The sequence below is a fragment of the Gobio gobio genome (assembly GCF_949357685.1).
Source record: "Gobio gobio genome assembly, chromosome: 6".
NCBI lineage: Eukaryota > Metazoa > Chordata > Actinopteri > Cypriniformes > Gobionidae > Gobio > Gobio gobio.
In genome coordinates, this window is record NC_137102.1 from 41920765 (window position 1) to 41946314 (window position 25550).

General features: G+C 36.7%; 1 protein-coding gene across 2 annotated transcripts; it reads right to left on the reverse strand.

Moving 5' to 3' along the window:
• mfsd14a2 (major facilitator superfamily domain containing 14A2) lies at positions 1-25075 on the reverse strand. 2 transcript variants are annotated; one of them, XM_079819797.1, is made up of 12 exons: positions 24858-25075; positions 22350-22445; positions 13608-13670; positions 13149-13276; positions 10679-10793; positions 6954-7172; positions 5889-6002; positions 4963-5034; positions 4234-4346; positions 3706-3803; positions 2100-2266; positions 1-2009 (listed from the first exon to the last, which is right to left on the reverse strand). In XM_079819797.1, the coding sequence occupies exons 1-12, from the start codon at positions 24939-24941 to the stop codon at positions 1797-1799; spliced, it is 1482 nt and encodes a 493-aa protein (XP_079675923.1). In that variant the 5' UTR covers positions 24942-25075; the 3' UTR covers positions 1-1796. The 2 variants fall into 2 exon arrangements, with proteins under 2 accessions (XP_079675923.1, XP_079675924.1); XM_079819798.1 differs by having other exon boundaries at positions 22350-22439; positions 24858-25039.
• Between the last annotated feature and the right edge of the window lie 475 nt (positions 25076-25550).

The window sequence follows — 25550 nt, forward strand, 5'->3', positions numbered from 1 at the left end:
GGAAGAAAACACAAATACTTTAATATCAATAAACTTTTAATAAATAGTTTCTCATTAGTTCCTAATATTTACAGCCGGTTCACCATTCACATATACTGTTTCTATTCTTTTAGAGCACATTTTAGGCACAAATTAATTGGCTTTTTTTCTGACACAAACACCAGATTTCCTTGCAAGTTAGTGGCTAGTCGAAAGGAGTAATTATGCAGGTACAAAAAAGGGTGAGAATATGAGAAAGAATTCCATTCAAGTTTGGTCATACAGCTCTATGTAAAATGATGGGAAAACCCTTTAAATAACATTTGCATGGTTTTCAATGCTGTAAGAGAACATAAATGGTCCAAAATGTTTGTTAAAAACAAGTTACAATGAGGAACATCTTGAGGATTTGTCTTGAAGATAGTAACAGAAAAAAGAAGAAAACCATACAAATACCAGAAAGTGAAACACACAAATGAATAAAAACACACAAAGACAGAAATAAAGTCATAGGTATGGCACCTAAAACCAAATAAACAAAATCTTTTTTTTTTTTTTAAGTGAACTGAATGCACTTGAGGTTCTCTGGAAAATCAATAATGTTGAGATCTGATAAAAATATTCAAAGTTTCTCACCAGGAAAAAAAAAAAAGCACCGCAAAAGGAAGTCGGCCACAAAATTTGGGGTCTAAAATTACAATGGCGTGCCCGGAAAAGCTTAGCTCTAATAGAAACACCACGTTTAAAGTATAGTATTATACCACAGAACTTTGTAACCTTGTACACCCTACAGTAGCAGCATGTGTGATATTAGATTCACTGGATCTAGCGATGCTCATCCAATCACATTTAAGCTATACCACCCACATCAGTGCTTACGATAATATGAAAACTAGGTATGCGGTCAATAAGCTTGTAACCCTGCTAGCCTGTTGTAACATGGCAGTGCTGACGTTCACAGGGAGTTCTGGTGGCAAAGCAGACGATCAACGGAAATCAAATATGCGCAGGCTCCGACAGGAGCGATACGATTGACCCTTCTCAGAGCATAGTCTTCATCTGGGTTTAGTAATTGTGATAAAAAGTCACTTAAAGGCAACTTTTACTCCCTTTGCACGAATTCTGACACACCTCTTGTGATAGCAAGGGAGAGGAAGTACAAACTATTTCATCTGATGCACAAGAACAGAAACTATAGTTTGAAGGAGCATGATACAACAGCGATGACTGTGTGAAGTGACCTTCTTTCTGACATTTCTTGGGCACATTTCCTTGAGGGTTCGAAAAGACGGCACACTCTTCTCTAGAAATGTCTTTCAATCTGTTAAGTATAAAACCAAGAAGAACCAGTAGAAAGCAGCACATCAAAAGTTAGCCTGTAACGTCACGATAGACACGTTCCCTATTGTTACGGTTACCAGGTCTTTGGACGAGGAACATTTATACAATTGAAATTCTGAAAGAGAGAAAAAACACAAAAAAAACTATGTAACAGTAAAAATGAGGAAAACCTTCACCAAGTCCGTATCAGCACACAACTGTGTCTGCTTGCATTTCCCTCACTCATTCCCTCAAGGCAAAATGTCCTTTGCTCCACTTCCTGTTCCTCAAGGCCAGGGTCAGCTCCCGTTTGGCCCAGTTACGCACTTGTGCGTCAGTTCCCACAGCTCATTCTGCCTCCGCCGAGCTGCAGGGGAACGAGATGGTGGTGATGTCATCTTCTGTAAAAAGGTGCACTGCTCATGTGCGCCTGGGGAGTTTGGGGTGGTGATTGTGAGGGGGTTTTGGGTCCGTGCCCGCCCCCCTCGTCAGTGGGGTTATACGCTGCTGTCCTCCAGTAGAGGCTCCTTGCCCTCGCAGGGTCCGCCCTGCGAACTGTGTAAGTGACTCTGCGCGCCGTTGTTGTGCTTTTTGTAGCTGCTGGGCCGCATGTTGACGCCATTGTGCTCTGGGATGAAGAGAGCAACCAGAAGGGACAGCAAAACCGAGCATGCTCCGAACAGGAAAGGAGGGCCAGGGATGATGGCACTCTGAAGGGACACAGATATACAGAGATTTGTGGGTGAGTGCGTGCTTGTTATACAGTACTGAGAGATTTTTTATTTCTTATCACCACTCACCTCATCTGTGGGGTTGGCCATGTTGGGTTTGGCACCCTTCTCTGGGCTCTCTGCGGGGTCGATTTCACTGAGCTCCACGTGAAACAGGTAGAAGACGAAGCCGTAGAGCGCAGGACCCAGACCGTTACATAGTCCTCGAATTCCTGTGATCATCCCCTGCACCACACCTGAGACAGAGAGACAAATTGAGTAAAACTGCAATTTCACAATCACTTGCTGAAGAAAAAAAAAGGTTACTTGATTATATTATAATGTAATAATACACTACCATTAAAAAAATATATTAATTTTTTTTTCTTTTCAGAAAGGACACAAATTGATCAAAACTGACAGTAAAGACAAAAAAAATGTAAATTAACGTTGTTCTTTTGAACTGTATTCATCAAAGAATCCTGAGAAAAGTGCATCACTGTTCCCACAAAATTATTATGCAGCACAACTGATATATTGATAAGAAATATTTCTTGAGCAGCAAATCATATTAGAATGATTTCTGGAGGATCATGTGACACTGAAGGCTGGAGTATTGGCTGCTGAAAATTACATTACAGGAATAAATTACACTTTATATTAAAATAAAAAACAAATATATTAACTATTAATAGAAATAAATTATAAATAGAAAACACTTAAAATTTTTAATTGATCAAATAAATGCAAACCAAATATACAAATAAATTAATTATTAATAGAAATGAATAACCCTCAAAACTGCTGAAAAGTTAGTTTTTTGTATCCAAAAATGAAAGTTCTGTCATTAATCACTCACCCTCATGTCGTTCCAAACCCGTTTCGTTCATCTTCAGAACACAAATGAAGATCTTTTTGATTAAATATGAAAACTTTCACTTCACAAAACTTCATAAAGAGATCGAAAAACTAATCCATATGAATCGAGCAGTTTAGTCAAACATTTTCTGAAAAGACACAATCGTTTTATTTGATGAACAGATTGAATTCAGGCTTTTAAATTGAAGGCTGTTTAATCAAAAAGATCTTCATTTGTGTTCTGAAGATGAACGAAAGTCTTACGGGTTTTGAACGACATGAGGGTGAGTAATTAATGACAGAATTTTCATTTTTGGGTGAACTATCCCCTTAATTTTTATGTATTTAAAATGTTTTGCATTACTTTTAGTAGTGTAATATTCTACATTTATTTAGACAAAATAATATGTAATATAACAATTTTTTTTTTTAATCGGCCAGCTGATCATTACCCACCAAAATTCAGTGCATCACTTCAAATAAATAAAAAGTTGAATAGGGTCAACCAGTCATTATTAAATTGAAGAGGTTTATTCTGCACTGGCTTATTATATATTATCCCGTTTATTACACGCTCCCAAATACATAAATAGACATGAAAATGGAGAAGAGACTACATAGTGATAGAGAAACATGTAACTAGCACATTTTTGTTTTTGACTGCAGAATGCAGTGAATGGCCCATCAGAATTAAAATTCCATGCAATAACAATAAACAGTGACTTATAATTATTCTGTGGCTAAACGAGACGTGCCAGCCAGAGGACTTAGTCATACACAATATTAAGAATGGACAATTTCTGGTGATGTTACTGTGGTGTGGCTGCACACGTCTCACCTTGTTGGTCAGGGTCTGCGTTGCGGGACACTATGGCACTGATTGCCGGGAAGGTGATACTGGACATGGCAGCAACAGCTCCAGCGGCCCACATCATCCTTAAGAGAAAGTACACCATTAGACTCTCAACTGGTTTCAGTTCACGTGCAGGTGTATCTGGTTTCAGGAACAAGCACTGATCCAAAACACACACTGCAGAGGTGATGTTTGCTTGTCTGTTTGAGTTCTAGCCAAAAGACACAGAAAGATAACTTGATGCATGTAGTGGCATGATAAATAAGTCACATAAGCAGGACATAACATCTTAAATGAAATCCACTGATTTTCTTCTTCCATCTTCCAAATGTATGTTTCAGAAAAGTAACTAGCTGTAAAATATCTTGGTAAAGTGCTTTAAGTAAAGCTTATGAAACACTATAATAAGTATTGATTTCAAGCAAAAATCAAATTACTAACTGTAACTTGAAATGTACCATGTCTAATTAAGAGCTTGCTGCCCTCTAGTGGGGTTCTAGATGATCAACTCACCAGGGCTGGGAGCCAAAGCCGTACCAGGCCAGCTGTAGGATCTGAAAGCCGAGGCCTAACAAGATAGTGTTCTTATTTCCTATGGAACGCATCAGGATTCCCAGGACAACCGTCTGCACAGAGACATGAACCATTACTTTGCAAATCTTCACTGGCTTCCCTTTAAAACCTAGCGCGTGATGTAGGGGTGAAAAGAGAAAATCTCTCAATGCTCTTGACCGAATAACCTTACTTTAATAAGAATAAATGTATATTTAATTTACACAGTGAAGATAGCAGTGTTTTTTTATACATTTGATTACTTTATACCAATTAATGTAGGCTAATATTTCTTATTTCTGGTGCTTGAAGTTTGTTATCCTATAGCTTGTAATTAGTTTCTTTGTTCTTATTTTACCACAGACTGTTTACTTGTCTTCAGTAAGCTTGAGTTTTTTTTAACGAAGGCTAGTATTCAGCTGACAATTGATTGATTGCTGACAAGAATTTATTTGAATGGTATCAAAAATGTTGCTGATATAAAAGTCTTATGTAAAGCAAAAATAACTATATAATGCAATGTATATTGTTGCCATGAAATCAAATTACTCAGATATGATATTAGATGTTGGTCATATCGCCTTAAGATGCACTCGCACAGTGAGTACGAATGAACACAATCTGTTGTCTCAGTCAGGGAGTTCAAACTCACAATAGAAGAGGTAGAAAAAAAAATCCTGGAAAACCAACCTGAGCCACGATGGACAGGATTCCCACCACAGCAATGAAAGCAGCAACTGTTTCTGATGTAAATCCAATGACCTGGGAATTAAATACAAAACTTGGGATGTTGAAAATATATACATTGAAAGAACATATTAATAAGATCAATTATTATTTAGATACTATTATTAGTTATTCATATTTTGAATGAGCTTTTATTCTTATATTTTCAGTTTAGCTTAAATTTTCAGCAATGCTGTTTTGTACTTTCGTCATTTATATAAGAATATTTATTAAGTTTTAGTTTTCAGTACTTCAACTAAAACAGTTAACAAACAAATGCAAAACAAAGGTTGCATTTCTATTTTTATTTGCGTCTTTCCATATAATATTTCTATTTTATTTTAGCTTTATTTCAATTAACAAAATTGCAAATTCCAGGTTATGATAACACTGGTGTCAAATAAACCTTTGATTTATTAATATAAAACCGATTAACATTAACAGCATACAGTGTCATTTATGCGGTTTCCTTATTTAGATCAGCTTAATTGTCAGTAATTGTCTGCCTGACAGTAGAAGAAAAGAACGTTTTACATAATGTTTCTAAGCATTGTATACATGCATCTCACAAAAAAACACTCTGTGAGTGTTAAAATGAGTTAAATGAGTGAGTGAGTTAAAAATCACATGACTATCTCGAGCAGTTAGAACAGTTATTTCTAACTGTTTACTTGGAGGGTGAGGGAGCCTACGTGAGGCATGACTCACAGATATGTGACTCACTTTTTGGGTATTTGCTTAAGCTACAACAAGGTTTTAGTGTTAGGCAGCAACCTCAGAGATCCACCACACACACACTAGATAAAAAGGAGTATTGTGTGTTGAAAAATAAAAAAGTTGTGAAATAAAGTTGTGTCTTTGTGGCATCGATATAAAAGTGTGCACTGTACCTGTCTTAGATACAGGAAGAAACTGGAATACTGTCCAGCCTCAGGCAGGTAGGACAGGAAGACTGTGATGCAGATCAGGAGAACAGTGGAGTCCTGGCCCACCTTACGCAAGGACTGTAAACAAAAGAGTCATAGAGAGAGAGAGAGCATGAGAAAGACAGAGGAAGACACTGAGAGAGAATGAGTGGGCAGGAGCACAGCAACATGATTCATTTAATAAGTGATAGATGACATATTCGCCATTCTTCTTCAAACGCCTGCTCATGTTTTGGTTTTTTTTCAAAATGGTATTCATAAATGGTACTGATTCGAGGCAACAAGGCAAACAGAGTAGGAAAATGCAAAATGAATGTTTGAAACACATTTTCGATTTAAAAATATAAAATGCTATAATAACAATAATACAAAATTTAATATAAAATGTAACGTATAAACTAACATTTAAACGTTTGTGGTCGTTTTTAAAGATTTTTTTATGTTTTTAAAAGAAGTCTTATGCTCACCATGGCTCCATTTATCTGATCAAAAACTCAGTAAAACAGTAATATTGCGAAACATTATTCCAATTTTAAAATAACAGTTTTCTGTTTTTAATATATTTTAAAACATTTTATTCCTGTGATGGCAAAGCTGAATTTTCAGCATCATTACTCCAGTCTTCAGTGTCACGTGATCATTCTAATATGCTGATTTGGTGCTCAAGAAACATTTCTCATTATTATCAGTTATTTTTTTTTTTTAGGATTCTTTGACTAAAAGTTCAAAAGAACAGCATTTATTTGAAATATAATTATTTTGTAACATTAGAAATGACTTTACTCTCACTTTTAATCAATTTAATGCATAGATGCTGAAAAGTAAAAAAAAAAAAAAAAATCTTACTGACCACAAACTTTTGAATGGCAGTCTATATGTATTAAATAATTTATTAAAGCAACACCACCAAACATTAAGCAACTAAAATTAAAACTATTTGATTAGTCAGTTGTCCAAACAACAATCTCAACCCTAAAATTAGACCACCAATCAGGTACCAACAACCTTGCATAGACGTCAGTGACTCACTGCAAAGGGGTCTGCCTGCTCCCAGGAGATGGGGGCTCCCCAGGAGGCCGGCCTCATCTTCTCAGGAAGGGACTCAGGAACTGCTACCAGGATAAAACATATGTCTAGCAGGGCAATGGCCGTAGCAAGGATCACCACCAATGTATCTCCATACGCCTCTGACAGGTAAGCACCAATCGCTGGGCTTGTCACCAGACTGGCTGCAAAAGTGGCCGACACCTATGGGAAAATGATAGATCAGATGTGTTGACCACAAGGGAAGTGTTCATCGATTAAATTAACATTTTAATTTCATTGCAGGGGCCAAAAAGGAAACCACAGATGGCTGTGAAATAACAGGAAACCAATATCTGCAGACATGCTACATAAAGTAATTGCTTTTGCACATACAGTTGCAGTGAAGTTGGTTACAGCTAGGGATGTCAATTTACACAAATTTCCATGATCGATCGTCGTTTAAATTAACGATCAATTAATCGTTAGCCTTAATACTGCAGTATGCATCTACAGCAGTGGCTTATAGCCGACCGCATGACAGGCTGTGCAAACGCTGCTCAAGACACCATGTTCCTGACCAAATCAATGAGAAGGGTTTTTTTTTAAATCTAAATAAAGGGCTATAGGATTGTAAAATTAATCGATGTGATTGATCATTTAATTCAATTACTTATTTAATAATCAAATATGAGTAATACAAGTCAACGTGTCACCAACTCCACCTCAGATGCGTGCTCTTCAGAATGTGTGGATGCGCTCTTCCTGAAACAATGCGCTGAAAACGCCAACTAGACCCAGTAAATTCACAACGATGTATTAAAATATTGTTTTCTTTTTAATGATGTGTAACATGACAGTCCCAATCATAGTCATTATAAGTTATGCATTGCTGTTGGAGCGGCATGCGCTGAAGCTGATCACCGGCACGCTTCACTACTGCATTAATTCTTAACCAGATGCATCCTATATGAGATTTAAAAAAAATCAGCTATAGACAGGCCCACACAAAATAAACACAATATTACAACTTACATTTGCACAAAGCAAAATGCTGCGAATGCACATGCAAACTTGTAGTCAAGACGAAGGTGTAACTCTAGATGTAAAATGGTCCCAAAAAGAGCTCCGGCGAACTCGCATCATTAAAGCCTTGTTTATTTTCGACGCGTCCGCACAAGCGTGAGGGTGCGCGCGGCAAAAATGACGTCAACGCGGAATGGGCGCACATTTTTTGTAACAGCGCACGCGACTCCACATCCGAAGATGAACGAGTTCTAGGCGAATCTAGCCGAGCATGACATCTCAACAGGGTTCTTGCAGGTTTCAGTAAGTCAAATTTAAGACCTTTTTTAGACATTTTAAGACCATAAAGATTGAAATTTAAGACCTATACGACGCATTACTAAAATGATTTAAATCAAAGAAATTTTAAAAAATTATTATTTTATTTCAATTAATTCAGTCATTGAAAAAGCATTAATTTAATTTACAGATAAATGAATGACATTAGTAACCCTCCACAGCCAACAAGGTGCCAAATGCCCAAAACCTTAGGCGCAAAATGAAAATAGGCTAAAACAAACTTGCCCTCAAATAGAATAGATTACAAAACAGCATATTAATAGCCTAATAGAGATTGAACAGGCTACTCCAAACTAGGGATGCACGATTTGGGGAAGATATCTAATTGCGATTATTCTGGTTAAAATGCGTTTTTATTATTATTTTTTTTTACAAATAAAAAGTGTATGCATATATCATTTTATATATATTAATGTTTATATATTAATGAGACTAATAATAATAATAATTATTATATTCGATAAATACAAATATTTAACAAAATTAGAAATTTTATTACAATAACATTCTAATTATTTAAAAATTAAAAATAGAGTATTTAAGAATAAATATAACAATATAATAATAATAATACTAATAATAACATTTATATTTTACAGAAAACTTATTATAACTCAAATTTATTTAGAGAGAAGTATTATTTTTCATATTTGTTACCCAAACGTTTCATTCATATTGGAAGCCAGAGGGCGCCCTCGAGCAGAAACTCCATATTTGCCTCAGAGAAGTAATCGTTAGCCCTAATGTGAAGCTAGCGATGTAGGATAAACAGAAGATAGAAACGCTTTGACTGATGAAACAAAGACAATAAACACGACTGCATCAAGATATGTGCTGCGTCCCAATTCGCCTACTTATACTACGTCCTAAAAGTATGTACTCTTTTCGTGAAGAAAAAGTACTTTTGAGTGTTTAGCAGAAGAGTATGCAAGCTTTGGGACATACTACTTTGTCATCTTTAATGGACTCTGTCGCTTAGTTATGTGCATCCCGTCACCGTTTAAAATACCCTGTCAATCATCGTCACAGTTCAAATCCTCCACTTTCAATTTAATTTCCTACCATATTGGAGATAAATGTAGTAGCACGTTGCTCTGCCATTCGTGGGTCTTTAATGCGAGACTCCCCTCATGTGTTTGCAGTTTAAATATAATGATGCATTTAAAAGTTAATGGCCAAACGTATCATTACAAAAGTTCTCAATGCTGCTGCAGGTGAAGAATAATGTGGATAATATTGAATAAATATATTTTCGTCAGGTTAAATACTGATAATTGCTCACTCAAACCTCTATCAAACCTTATCTAACCCTCTCTAACCATCCGACTCGCATAACCGTCATGTTTGTAGTTTTTTTTAACACTTTTTATCCGTGTTTGTAGTTCTAATCGAATCCTCGTCCATTTCGCAATGGGCTGTGGGCAATATCAGCCGTTAGAGTGCGCATCGATCTGCACTTCGAATTCTGACCGGAAATAGTAGACCATCCGGGAATCTTTGGAATACTTTTTTCAACATACTACGATTTGGGACATACTAATTCTTTTTTCGAATACTATTTAGTACGGATAGTATGCGAATTGGGACGCAGCAATGGTGTATTTGAGTTCTTCAAGCCTTCACTATTTTCATAATAATAAGGTATGCAGTGCTGATTGAGTGCAGACTTTATCACTGTATAGAATAATATAAAACAATGCTTGTCTGCCTCATTCTGTCCAACAAAATACAACGTTATTAAACATAGACGTATTTTGCGGGCAGGTAATTGCCTTTATCACGGGATTTGTAGTTTTATCACCGCGTCCGTGTACCAACACCAATATCCCCCAGAAAGAACTATTACACACCGAACGAACGTTCTGAGGGCAGCGTAGCAAAGACTCTAGAGCTCCGCTTTGTAGTCTACGATTCTATATTTTTTTGCTACTGTGTAACGTTAATAACTTTCTGCGGCCAGCGTTTCTGGAAATGAACGAGGATAAAAGCTTTTTTTAGACCTAACTAAATAAAATTTAAGACCTTGTTTATATTTTCGTCTGGCCCCGCCGCACGAGCCTCCGGAGGCTGACTGTGCACGCACCTCGTCCGCTTGGCACTCTGCGATGATGTAATTTTTACCTCGCGCAGACTACTTTTACAGTCTATGGTGCGGACGCGTCGAGTATAAACAAGGCTTTATTCCTCGTGTCTGATTTACATGTTTCGCGGTTGAGCAGCATGCACGCGCATGACCCTGATCAATCGATGATCTATAGGTTTTATCGATCAATTGTTGATAATACATTTAATCGATCATTGATTAATCATTAACATCCCTAGTTACAGCACAACAAACATTTTTAAATAAATGTTCCTCTGCTCACCAGGCCATATGCGGTGCTCCTTTCATGCTCCTGGGTGATATCGGCCACATATGCAAAGATCACGGAGAAAGTGACTGCAAACACACCAGACATGGAGATCACCGCAAAGTACCACCTGTAAGATCAGACAGAGAGAATGAGAAGACTACCAGAAAAAAACCTAATCAAGTCTAAAATAAAGCATTAAGAGTATTAATGAAGATGATAATATCAAGATCACATTGTCAATCAATAAATAACACAATGACTGTCACTCAAGGGTTAAGCTAACAACAGTGATGTTAAAACTGAAAATCTTAAAAATCTTTTTCGTTCATTTACATAAACCTGAAATAAAATAAAAAGATGAAAAACATACATGAAAATTAGAAATGTTGCCTTAGAAACTAACTGAAATAAGTTGAAATACTAAAATAACGAAAATAAGAAACTAAATATTGCATAAAATTTGTCTATTAAAAAGCAGGTCTGGTCTGGACACAAAAAGGCAAAGGGATTTTCTTAAATAAATAAAACAAAAATAAAATATATAGGGATGCACCGAAATGAAAATTCTTGGCCAAAGCCTAATAATAATAATAAAAAAACCACTTGGCCGAAGCCGAATACCGAACGTGTTTAAAAAAAAAAAAAAATCCATTTATTTTGCCAATTTTTTCCACCATTGCATAAATTAAAAGTAAAAATTAGCTTTTTACTATTTTGTCTTGCTTTTATTAAAGAAAAATAAATTGCAAAACTACAATTTTAAAACATTTAATTAACAGTGAACATTATTAAGCATTTCAGCAGAAATTATACAAACAAAGCACAATATAATTTAAAATAAATTTAAATAAAAATATTATCTAAAAAAAAATACTATCTTATCTAAGGCCTATTATGCCTACAGGTATCATAATCAAATTAAATTAAAGTGCAAATGTAGGCTAACGACTCCACCACAGCAGTGAGTGTACAGTGAGACATTTAAAGCTACACTATGTAACTTTTCCGTCCACTAGAGGTCGCCTGTTCAAAACAAAGGCGTAGTTTGATGACGCCACGTTTGAGCGCAGAATCTCGGGACATGTGGTCTTCACCTCACAGCCGGTGGAAAACAGTCAGGATAGGACTCGGGCAGAAATCATGTTCATGAATGCGATTATTAACATTACTGTAGTCTGAAGCAGAGCAGGAGCGAGTGTTGTGGAGCTGAGCAAGGCCGCAGGAGCGATTGAAGAGCGGGACTGTTATTATGGCATAGTCGCTGGCGGGACTTTTATTATGACACGGTTGCCGGCGGCACTTCCTCTTCTCCAGTGCTGAGTGTGAGGTAACACAGCTCTGTTTATCGTATTAGATATATCTGAGTGTGTTGAAAAGGAAGTTATGACGTTCGCTCGGCGGCTGCTATGACACTTGTTCACAATGCAGTGAGAGTAAAGTGTTTCACTGAATAAAACCGGAGACCGAGGGTGACGCAGATATGACGCAATCGACAGGCGACTCCCTCACACGTCCCGGCTCCTTGGTTAAAATAGCAATTTTCTCACGATTTACAAATAGTTGAAAACATTTGGGATATTCTAAGTACTCAACTGAACAAAATATACAACACTGGCCTAGTGGTTTCTGGATGTTTTACTGCAAAAATCCTACATAGTTCACCTTTAAGATTATTAAGAATTTCAAAAATATTTTCCAACAAATATTTTTCTAGTAATTTTTTTGGTCTGCCTTTGCATTGCTTTAATGTGTTACTATTTCACTTCCGAAACTTTGCAGCGTGCAATTGGCCATTAATCCTTTTTGCAACATGAAAAACAATAGATTTATTCAATGGATTATAGACCGTAGACTCGAAAGCGAGCCAAGACCGCTCAATTTACGATCACTAAATGCTGTCGCTATGTCAGTTCATCGCGATCTCACAAAGTTCAATGAAGCTGCTAACAATGCACAATAAATATTTTACTTACGTCGACTCGTGTCTACACTTTGTTTGTTTGTTCATGAGAGGTTTTGCGAGCCTGCACTGGAGAATTTGCCAATATATTATTACAGTATCAACTGAGGGTGCTCTTGCTTGCATTTGAGGGTGCTTAGACAGTGTCTGCAAACGGCCATTTTTGCGTCCATCTCGGACACTTTAATGCTTCCCAACTTCCGACATGTTTGCTGCATTCAGAAGCGTGCGCGCCTCTTTCTCACACGCACTGGTTGTTATATTTGATCGCGTCATCAAAAACGTCATTGTTCGGTTAAATTTATTCAGTCTTTTCACTTATTCGGCTTTCACTTATTATTTAAAATTAAATAATTTCTGTTGCCGAACATTCGGTGCATCCCTAAAAATATACACACACATACAAACTCACATTTAAATAATATATAGTTTGTCTATCATATTATATGTATATGTAAAGAGAATTAGATTTTCTGTGATTTCACATTACAGTAGGCCACTGCTTCATGCAAGACGCTTTACCATGGGCTGATCTTCATAAGAGGGATGGGAGCACAGGTGAAGAACACAGTGAGCAGCAGGAAGGACTTCCGGCCCCACACATCTGACAGAGCCCCGATTAATGGAGCACTCAGGAAAGACAGCAGGCCCTGAGTGAATACAGAAGCACATGCTTATTTTAAAATAGCACATTAAGTTTAGGTTTCAAAAACAACTGTATGGCATGACCAGAGCCAGACAGGATCTGACGAACTGTTTGGATCATAATATTTCACAGTAACATTCAGGTCAGTTTGGATCACAGAATCTTGTTTATCTGTGAGGTTTAAAATGGTAACTTCTGTTCCCACTTCACCGTATTGAAGGGCATCACTGTGTGACTAGGGATTATCATAAATAAACATGGCAACTCTTGTCACATCAGAAAGGGAGAAGAGGAAAAACATGAGTCAAAGTGAATGGCTGGAGTCAATGTCCTACCTTGACACCATGAATAAGTCCGTTCATCAGGAATGTGTGCTGGGGGAATGTCTGATGTAACACCTGAAAGCAAAAACAGATTGATCATAAAATGTATGCTGAACATACAGATAATCTGTTAGATACAGAATAACTAAGTTAATGATTCACTAGATTTACTCTATGGCAGAGCTCATCAAAGAAGTACTACTGCTTTTTGACACTTGGCAATAAGGATTGGTTGATACATTTTGCACTGATTTTGTCGCAATATAAAAGTAAGCAACATCACAATGATTTGAACACATTTTTAGGCTAATTTCAATATACTTCCTTCTCTTGTGAGTATAAGAGACAGATGCTTTAATAGTGTCTTATTTAAAACTTCAGATTTCAACTAATCAATTAAAAACTGATGTTTTATTATTATAGATTGTTATATTGGTGCATATAAATGAGCAAGATTAAATATATATAAAAATATAATTAAATGCATTTATGTAGTACAAAACTGATGGAAAATATTTAACTTGATTAAATTTGGTAACAATAGCTTTTTGGTTAAAATGATGTTCGTCTGGTTAAAATGACACACACACACACATTATACATATACATATATATACATTATATATATATAAAAAAAATTATCAATCAATCAATCTATTATATTATATTATATTACATTACATTATAATTGATTCCCACATTTAAAAAAAAAAAATTAAATGGGAGGAAAGATGTCAGGATATCAAATAACCAAATAGTCAATAGCCAACTGGCCCCTTATTTTCCACACAAATGTATAATTTGTTTTTGCTGCTTTACTTTTTAGAGGTTACAAAATAACCACCATGGGTACAAAACACGTTGCTTTGACTGCGCAATGAATTGACCAACCCATAATAAAGTGTAAGGCAAGGCTGTATGGAAACAGAAAGGTTACTTGAGCATTCTGAGATTTGAACTGCTTTCTTTTTAACCGTCATTGCTGTTGAAGACAGGTGCATAACTCTCACTGGAGCAATGATTCACAAGGCTTAATTAATCATTAAACACACTGTATACAACAGTGTCAATGTTTTACAGAAGTTTACAAAAGAGATCTGTTCTCTTATGACTGGGAAACGAATCAATTGACCTATATACAAATTCAAAGACAAAGTCTTCAGTTCCAAGAAATCAACATTACTATAGGACTGAAGTTCAAGAGGACATATACCTTATTCAGTGGCATGAACAGTTTGTAAAAAAAAAATTTGTTGCATGGCATTTATTAATTTTCTATAACTGCACATTTAGGACATAAGAAAAGAGAAATGACACTGGTTATTGATGATTCAACTGTTTTCTATAAATGATTCCATATATAAAATAGGTTGGAATCATATAATGATTGAAAACAAAACCTGATACCATTACTTCTTTATCAGTCACTGTTATCATCATGGAAATGTAAACAGTCTTACAAGCTCATAATGTACCGGTGAGAAACGTTCAAATGAATTGAGACAAATAAGGAGCATGTTGACAAGAGCTGAGGTCTGCTCAGCACAATCCAAGAGATTGGAAATTAACCTCATTCAAAAATGCAAACTTTCACTTTTTTTTTTTTTTTAGATATACACAAAATTTCTCTAAATTTAAAAACACAAAATTTCTCTGCCAATACTGATAGACAATTATTCAGAATGATATCTGCCGATGCCTATATCGCTACGCTACCAATAGCTTGATTTTCTTAAGCAAAAAAAAAAATCTCTCCCAAATAATGCTGCAAACTAAACAGGGCACCCTCTCATTTGGTACATTACTATAATATTAGAGGTTAAAATGAACAACAGAGCTATTATAACTCAACTGCTATTTATTTTAATACATAATAATTACACTCAAATAAAAACAGAAATGTTTGTATGCAACTCCGTTGCACATAAGGTAGTTTTCATAAAAACTCTTCATGTCAAATTTATTCAAGCATACATATATAATTAACAGTTAATACGCTCCTATCTAGTGTTTTTATTGCCAACTAACAAAATGTGAACATTGGATAACTTTCCTGAGGTAAATGCAATGTTAAGTGACACTTTGTTCACAAGATGTTTTATTGGTGTTTTTCTGCGATTGAACCGCTGATTATACAATTACATGAGACATGATTCATTTCAGTAAGTCATACTGTATCTTTCAACATTCCTTCTGATTTTCATACATGTTTTCCAAGATATAACTTGTATCAAAGTGGAAGAAATGTCTTGTGCTCTGCGCATGCAGCGCACTGCAGCGATCTGTCATGCATTTAAGAGCGTCAAAATGGCATTTCTTGTTTGAATTTCATGATAAAATGGACAGAAGTTAAGCATAAAGCTCTTTGTGATTATTGGATGGATGGGGGGCGCGTGCTACAAATAATGTTTGGTGTAAGGAAACCTGCGGACTTGGCAATCCTGGCTTAAAGTATTTGTCTGGCTATCACCAGACCAAGCTCAATTTAAAATTGAACATTGGTCTGGGGAGTCTGCTATGTATTTTCTACTGCATAATTCAAATGACTCTGTACACAATTGGATAGTCCTTCAACCAATCAGACCACAAGAGGCATGATAAACGAGCATAATTCAAATGACTGTATGCAATTGGATAGTCCTTCAACCAATCAGACTACAAGATATAGCGTCAGGTGGATAAGCCAGTCTGTGATTGGTTCCCGCAAAAGTGTAACAGAAGCAGTAGAAATTAATGTACAGGTTTCCAGACTTAGTTGCAGGGCAAAATCAAATCGCTGGCAGATCAGGCTGGGTTTACCCAGTCTATTAAAGTATGGGTGATTTGGTCAAATACAGCCTGCTTTCACTTCACTATTTTTGAACCGTAATGTGTTTATTTATTTCTATGTTAATTTTCCCTAAAATCAACACAAGATTTTCTTCACACAGAGTTCGAGCTGCATTCTGAAACGCATTTCCACACCCTTTTGATTGACAGGATATCATCAGCTCTGATAATCGGCTGTTTTTAAAGGGGGGGGGGGGGGCACTCAGTTTCAGTCAGTCTCATGTCAATCTTGATTACCTATAGAGTAGCACTGCATCCTGCATATCTCCGAAAAGTCTTTATTTTTATTATAATTATAAAAGGAAGATGCGCTGTTCCGAGTCTTTCCGAAAAAAGCCGTGCGGCTGGGGGCGTATCGTGTGGGCGGAGCTAAAGAATGTCGAGCGCGCGCCGCTGTTACTGTGTTGAGTGCGTCTGAAAGCTGCGTCATCCCTAAAAGCGGGAAAAAACTTTATTCAACATAAAAAATGGCTTTTAATCGGATACAGCCATACATCTATGATCCGGAATCAGACCCAGAGGCTGAAGTTGAACAGGAGCAGCAGCAAAAACGACTAGAACAGGTCATCTCTATGTGGTATAAGTTACACTAACTATATAATATGCTTAGCGGCTTGTGTTATTTACACATTTATACTTTAATTATATCGTGTGTGTGTGTGTGTGTGTGTGTGTGTGTGTGTGTGTGTGTTTACGCGTGGTTTGTGTAGACATGATTTGTAGTAAGCGGACTGGTTTTGCGCGTCAGGCTAGTGTTTACATAGAAAGACATGGAATAGTAGCGCATTTGAATGAAGAAGCGCGCTTATTTAGTTCAACATATTTCCCTAAATTTCCATATTTTATTGTGTATTGTTGTTTGGAGTGCTTTTACAATACACAAACATACACATATAGTGGCCAGCTAAACAAATGTACACACACTATACATCGCATGCTCCATTGATCAATACGTGGTCATGTTTGGGCTACTTGATGGGCATAGGCAAAAACAGACATTTGAAGCAGTCTTACTCACTGCCTGCGGTTCCAACATTGGGACCTTTATCGTTGGGACCGCTCTATCCTTCAGTATTAGGCGATTTGAAAATCCGGAAAAGCAAATTCCATCCACTTTTGCCTTAACGCGGGGTTATTTGGCTACGAGCCAGCGCTTTGATGGGCGTAGCCTATTGCTTTCAAGCGCTCTCTCTCTCGCGCGCGCGCGCACGCGCTCTTCCGGTAGAATTGTCCGTACGGCCCATACAAGGAAATTCCGCCCTGTTGACGTCAAGCGGACCCATGATCGAAAAAAACTTTCCGAAACTTATGACTAACAGGAAGTACTAATTTTGGCAAAGAAATACTCCCATCAAACGTCCACCTTAGCTTTTGAAACTGTGTCCATGTTTAGCATGGGAATCCAAGTCTTTAACAGTGCAAAAAGATCAGTATGCATGAAACAGCATTTCACCCCCCCTTTAAACAATCGGCTGATAACCGATAGTGAAAATAATTGCGATACCGATTATTGGCTGAAACGTCGGTGCATCTAGAGTTTTCATATTTAAGAAATGATGGGTGACATTTCTCTAATCACTAAATCGCTCAGGTTATGCCCAACTCTAAACATTAGAATGAATGCTGTGAACAGACTGTTCCTGCGCTTTGTTGAGAGATGAAAACAAAGCATGTGAACATTTCACCTGCTGTGTTAATTTGATATGGCACTCAGATTTTAAGACACACTGAAGTAGAGCTCGATTGTCTGAAAGAGCAAAACTGTGCCGCTTGCTGAGAAGTTAAGTCTTGTCAGTGCAGCGTTCATCTGGAAGGGTTTGTTAGGCTCATTAGTGCTTCAGTATCAGCGGCTACTAATCAAATAAAAGGCCAGAGCAAAGAGCTCTGAGGCAACTATCTGGCTCAACTGTACCAACTGAATGCAAATCCTCCTCCCACATTGGGAAATAATGAAAATGAATAAGCAGTTTATCCATATACAAGACATTAGGCAACAAGGGACTATTTAAATTTCAGCCACTACCAAAAGCCAATAATATAGCCTAAAAAACTAACCACTAGAGAAAATTTTTATTACAAACAGTAAGCATGACAGTTTGAGTAAAAAAAAAAATCCACATTTTTATTTTAAAGGTTGTTTGAAATATACGTTTGAAATATTTAAAAATCCAGATTTCAATTTGGTCTCAGACTTTTATATGTTGTGGCTGATAATTGATATCAAGGCTCATACAATACATCTATATTGTGTTGACATTGATCAACAGTGTGAAATCAGACACCAAAGCATTACAATATACAATAGAATGTATCAAATGTAGGGCTGTAATCTCGCAGTCGATTATTAGTTGATACGTTCTGGCTTGACCAAAATTCTGATTGGTTGATTTTTTGCCGCGTTCATTTCATGACAGTACAGATCTTCTTTCAGGCCACGACTGAAGCGTGGTGTTGTGACGCTTCCCCTCATGTGTATGTTGATGGGCGTTCCTCAAGTTTACCACTATGGGCGTGCGCAAGTCTCTCGTTGGTCCTTTGTTTTTCATTCCCCGCTGGCTCAAACGCACACCCATCAACATACACATAAGGGGAAGCGTCACAACACCACGCTTCAGTCGTGCCGCAAAAGTGGATCTGGGGCCCGTTCTTCGTACCTCGCTTAATACATCTAAGATGATTTGACAGATCCCAAATCTTTTAATCATGATAACTGATCTCTGGCTAATTTGGTTCTTCAAACGAATTTGCGGATTGGATTAAATTATCTGGATTAAATGATCTAAGATTACTGAGCGTTCTTTTTTTCCCTGAAGAGGGCAAATGCATCGATACTCGAAACCACGATCAGCAATGCAGCGATTGGCTGGCGTCAACGTAATGACATCATATAATTAAAAAAGCCACCTGGCAAAAAACTTGGCAAATTACACACAAAAAAACCCACGAATTTCTGAACCTTTATAAGGAAACAGCCAAACGACCAAACCAACATAAGTTATAATAGATAAATGATAAATGTTTTTTTTTTTTTTTTTTTTTAACATGATTACCAATTATTTATATTCACAATTTTATACAGTATTTGTACACCCTTTACATTTTTATTTCAATGTTGTCATTTAATTTTTAATTCAATTTGAAGCAGATTTGTAACGTGACAGTATTCAAGTTTCTTATGGGTCAAGATCAAATTATCCTCTCTTGCGCTGCATCAAGCCACTCCCATAATATCCGTGATCACTGCACGGCTCAGATTAACTGTACAACGTGTGTAAACCAATAAAAATAAAATTATATAAAGTAATTATTCCATCACAAATAAATCGCTCAATCAAGTGGCTGTGTCTATAGTATTATACACAACATTATACAAAAAAATTATTATTATTGCCCTTGGTTCAGTAATGAACTCTTGTCATAAAGTAGCAGTGGCTGGGACAGATTTTAAGTATCACCTCAAGATGCAATCTAATCCTGTTTACATGAAATAAGCCTGCTCATGAGCAGGTTTAAGCTTACGGACCTGTTACTATGACAGCAAGTCCAGGATGAGCTTCGAAGAACCAAACAATCCAAGATCATGTTAAATCGTCAACAATCAAATCCAGCTAACTGAGTTAGGGACGTACGAAGAACAGGCCCCTGTACTGTCAGTTTGGCCGCGTTCATTTCATCAGGTGGAAAGCACTAATTGCTAATGGGGGTGTTTTCAGAGCACCCCTGTTTCACAGGTAACAGTCTGTCTTCAGAACATCCTTATTTTCACTTCTTTTGGATTAGCCCAACTCACTGGCGAAGAGAGACAGATTGAAGTACCAGTAGGCTAGTTTGCTGTATTTATTTAATTGTGAGCGTTTTTTCTGCTCTTGATCTGGCTTGTTTAATAAATATTCCTTTTTTATTAAAGTGGACGTGCATTTTGTGTTTAAGAGTAAAAGCTTTAAGTTAATTAATAGTCTATTCGTGTCTCAGCCGTGAAGCTGAGCTGAGCTCCTCTGTTCACAGAGCGGCTAAAATTATAGTGTCTGTCAGTTATTATAACATAGGACAAAAACAATTGTCTAAATTATGTTGCATATTCCTCAAAAGTTCTTGTGATGATATCACTAGTTGACAACATAGTACTATATTTTGGGAAATCATAGGCTATGATATTGCGCAGGTGCACGTGATGCAACGCTGTCAGAGCTGACAGACTCGTGTGTCAGACTCATTTCAGTGCAAAATAATCAGCTCAAAAACGATTTCATATACTGCAAATAGCCTACTAGCTTTTTATGTTTATTTATAATTCATTTAGGCAGACAACAAGGCTACCAAGTACTGCGCACAGTGCGCAGCTAATTCATTTAACGTTTTTTTCCACAACGTCATTTTTAGTCGAAAATTTCAGTCGACCAATATTTTCTTTGGTTGATTACAGCCCTAATCAAATGTATTCAATGTTTTAGGTATTGATTCTTTCATTGATCAATACAAGCAGTGTTGTGTTCAGAGCTCAGGTTTTTGTTTAACCATTTTAAATTTTACAATGTTTAAATTCATTCTGCTGAATAATCGCAGAACAGACAGATGCCACAATGCCAATATTTGCAGATACTGATATGGTAACAGACATACTGTACAGTACATCCATAGAAACAAAGTAAACAAAGCTGGAAATAGCTGATTCCCGAGTTTAATAGCAGTAAGATTAAATGCGTCAAAGTATTGTTCACAATTTTGGGGATCGTAAGATTAAATATTTTTATTCAACAAGAGCTGCACTGCAATGCACTGATCAAAAGTTTCAGTAAAGAAATGTATGTTACAAAATATTTTCAAATAAATGCCATTTTCTTTTACACTTCATTTATTACAGAATCCTGAAAAAGTCTAATGTTTTCCACGAAAAAAATAATAGCACAACTGTTTGCAACATTAATAAGAAGAAATGTTTCTGGAGCACCAAATCAGCATATTAGAATGATTTCTGAAGGATCATGTGACTCTGAAGACTGTAGAGTGGAGTAAAATTCAGCTTTGCCATCACAGGAATAAATTAATTTTATTTAAAACATATTAAAATACTGTTATTTAAATTAGTATTGTTTCACAACATTACCGTTTTACTGTATTTAATTTTGGTCAAATAAACAAAGCTTTGGTAAGCATAAGAGACTTCTTTCATAAACATTTTTTTTAAAAATCTTACCGACCCCAAACTTTTGAACAGTCGTGTATATATGACCAAATATACATTTAAATAAAAACATTCATATGTACTGAGCTTGACCTTATTGGGCCATGTTTCACTCTAATGGGCTGCTGACCTGCTGCAGCAAGAGTAAAACCCAACACTGCTTTCAACTAATGCATTATTAAACAAAAGGAAACCACTTTGCATGCAGTGTAAATTTAAGGAAACATCGGTTACAGTGAGAAACATGGATCACTTTGTGGCAAAAGGTTTTGCAAACAGCACGTTGTGTAGCATGCTGTGACCGCGGATTGGATACAGTGTCAAGAACAGTATCATGCTGACCGGCATAAAAACAACTGACACTACGTTACAAAGTAAATCCCAGGTTCAGCTTCATTTATAACCATGTGTCCTGACAAACCCTCCAGTTAGCCGTTAGAATAAAAAGGTCATTATTAGCATGAAACTGTTTGATGTCGTTTTAATATTGCGTGGTCAATTATACTCGGCCAACACAATGCATCCCTCATCAACTAAAACAGAGTGCATCATTCTGCCCTCTCCATTTGATCAGGATTCATTTATTCATAAATATGTACCAGGCTCCTCGGATCTGGGCAATGAGAAATGTCACTCCTTGTTATAGATACAAAAGGAAGGGAGAATGAATGCAAACATTCATGGCTCGTAATTCGCACTGATCTGAAACTGTGAATGATGGCGATGAAGCAAAACTGGTTTACCGTAAGCATGGGAGTGGTGAGCAGTCCCCAGGCGAAGAACTCCAGGAAGATAACCACCACTGCATGGTAGACACTGGGCTCTCCAATCCCCTGTGGCTAAACAAGGAGGATTTACATTACTAAGAATGTTACTACAAACAAACAAAATACAGGTAGTAATGTGGAAGAACATACATAAAGTAGCATTAAGGAGGAAGTTTGGACAAGATAATTGAGAGAAGACATGATACTAGGGGTGTAACAATATATCGTGTCACAATATATCGCAATACAAAAATGCAACAATATGTATTGTGAATAGTTACTATATGAGGAAATAATTCAAGTTTACAGAGTGTCTGTACTACATTAAACTACTATATAACGTAGAATATAATGTATAATATTGCAATGGGGGGGATATCTGTGGGTCCTGATTCCAAATGTCTTGTTACCAGTAAAAAGTGGCCTACGTTATTATAAATATATCTAGTCAGTGACAGAGTGCAAGCATATTCGTCTAAAATAATTCTGTATTTTCAGCTTCAGAATCATGAATATTTTTATTCTGGTGTGGTGTCATTATTGCCCTGTGCATGTTACCAGCACCACATGTTTCCACCCCCAATGTAATACCAAATTTAGCATTTTAATCAACAGTAAATGTGTTGTTAATTTTTTACCATTTGTCTTGGTGTATCGCAATATTGCATCGTGAGTTCAGTATCGTGATATGTATCGAATCGTGACATGAGGGTATCGTTACACCCCTACCTGATACACATTACAGACCACAAGACAGAGCATATAGCAATATTTTTACACTTTATTACCATAATTTATGGCGTGCGATAACAGGGTCCAAAGGGCCTACAATGCCAGACTCATTATCTCACACTTATTTGCTCTTTATCTAGTGTACAGCAAAAGCTTTCCCTTTAGAAAACAAATATTAGATTGATGCCTGGCCCTAAATCAACCCCTAAAAGCCTAAAACTCCCTTGCCAAACCCTTATTAAAATGGCGAACATCGGAAGTGACTTAATGGTCCGCAAGAAAGCCTGCACACATATGTTTAACAGTCTGCAGATTGAACACAATGCTACGGATCATTAAATGGGGACAAAGAAAGAGTCATGGCCTGTGCCCGCATAGTTAACAGCGCAAACAGAGCCTGAAAGGCCTATGCAGGTTAATAGACAGTTAACACAATCTCAACCTACACATTTGCTCTCTTTGTACAGTTTGTAACGTATTCATAAACGCTCTTATTAAATCTGAGACGAGCATGATATTAACTAGAGATATCGAGAAGCTACTGTTGATTCTTAAAGCTATTGTGTTCAACCTGTCATTCGATTTCCAGGAGTCCCAAGTTAATCACTTGTACAACAAGTCAATGATTAGAAACCTCTGGTTGTGTACAACCTGTTTATGGCATAGTGTAAAACCCCCTTACACTGCATGAAAACATGGAGCGTTTTTAAATTACAGAGGGTAGGTGAAAGTAAAAACATTTACTTCAAGAGCAAGCATCTAATTTAGCCTGGTATGAACAGACCATTCATTTGAATAACTTGATTAAAGGCTAATAATTATTAAATCAAATGCAACATTAAAATAAACAAAAGGGGCCGCATAATTATTTACGAAATAGTGATATATCTTATGAAATCAAAGGCTGGGATTTAAAGAAGAATGGTCTGTTGTATTTGGGAATGTAATGTCAGGAGGTTCATTTTATTTACAGTCATGTAATTCCCAACATGTTTGTGGACAGAATTTTACAACATACTGATGTCAACTTCTTACTCACTGGCCTGGCCTTACTGTCTTGTTTTAATCACTTTTGAGTATAAGGACTTTGAAGAAATTGTCTTGATAGGTGATTCCTAAAAGGACAATGTCATAGAATACATTATACCATGTAAATACATACTACTTGATTCATGAAGTCAAAATTCGACATCCCATTAGGAGCCGTCTTGATATTTAAGGGTGAGTCGATTATGTTCTTAGGAAGTTCACAACCAAAACAATATGATAATAAAACCATAAACACGTCATTCTTATAGAGAACACGTCAGGTGAACTGTCGGACAGAACATATGTTATGAAAAGCATGTTCATTTATATCCTGGCGGGACACCATGAAGATTTGAATGAATTATCTTACTTAATTCATTATCCCAATTCAAGCTTTCGGTTTCATTTACATGTTTTGTAGATAACTCACTCGATGTCAAAATGCAAGCCATGAACGACCTGGCTTGCTTTCTCGCCAGCTGGCTTGTTGTTTTCACTGTTGGCTGTCTAATAAAACTATTGTCTCTCATATATTGCTTTTTCTCCGTATAAATACAAGTTTACATCCCGAAACAGATGAAATCACCTGAAGAGTCTGCCAGGTTGCCAATCGAAATGACACTCAGTGTAGAGTTGTTACAGCTCATCCTATAAAAACACTGGTTTAGCTTGCTAGCCCTGGCTAGCATATGGCTAACTGCCACAAAGAAATGTTTTACTCACAGTGCCTCCATCTTTAATGATGATTTTCTTAGCTAGAAGAATGCTGCGGTTCAGCCGCTTTTTCTTCTTTTTCTCTCCAGTCATTGTTAACTTATATCCATTCTTGTTTGTGGGAGATGGACCTGCGAGGTGTGGCTAAATATTACAGTTTACCGTTAGCATCCACGCTAAGATACGCGACTTCCTGCCCTCAGTTCTCGCTCGGAAGAGTTCCGCCCATATTTTTCAACGCAGGTTTCTGATTGGTCAATTTTACACAGGCGTGGTTTCCCTCGCGATTTCATTGGCCGGGTACATCGTCCGTGCTCGTGAACCCAAAATGCTTATTACTATAATCGGGTTTACAAAACAATGAGGAATCCCTGTCTTGTAAACTGCTGACCGTTGTGTTGTTTGTATTGTGTTATCCTCATGAGCAGACGGGGTTTTGTCAGGCAAAAAAACTCTGTGATGAACTTCTTTTAGAAGAATAAATGACAGTACTTCACAATCATTTTTGCTGGAACTTTATATTGGAAGTCTTAAATGACAAAGGCAAAACAAATTTTAAATTACCATAATATAATAAAACGATTACAGTCAAGATTTACATATTTATTGAACAAAATGTGTTCTAATTTTACACTCTGGAACATTAACCTACTCTAACACACCTGTTGTAACCATTTCTTCTCTCTAGAGCAGAATATATCC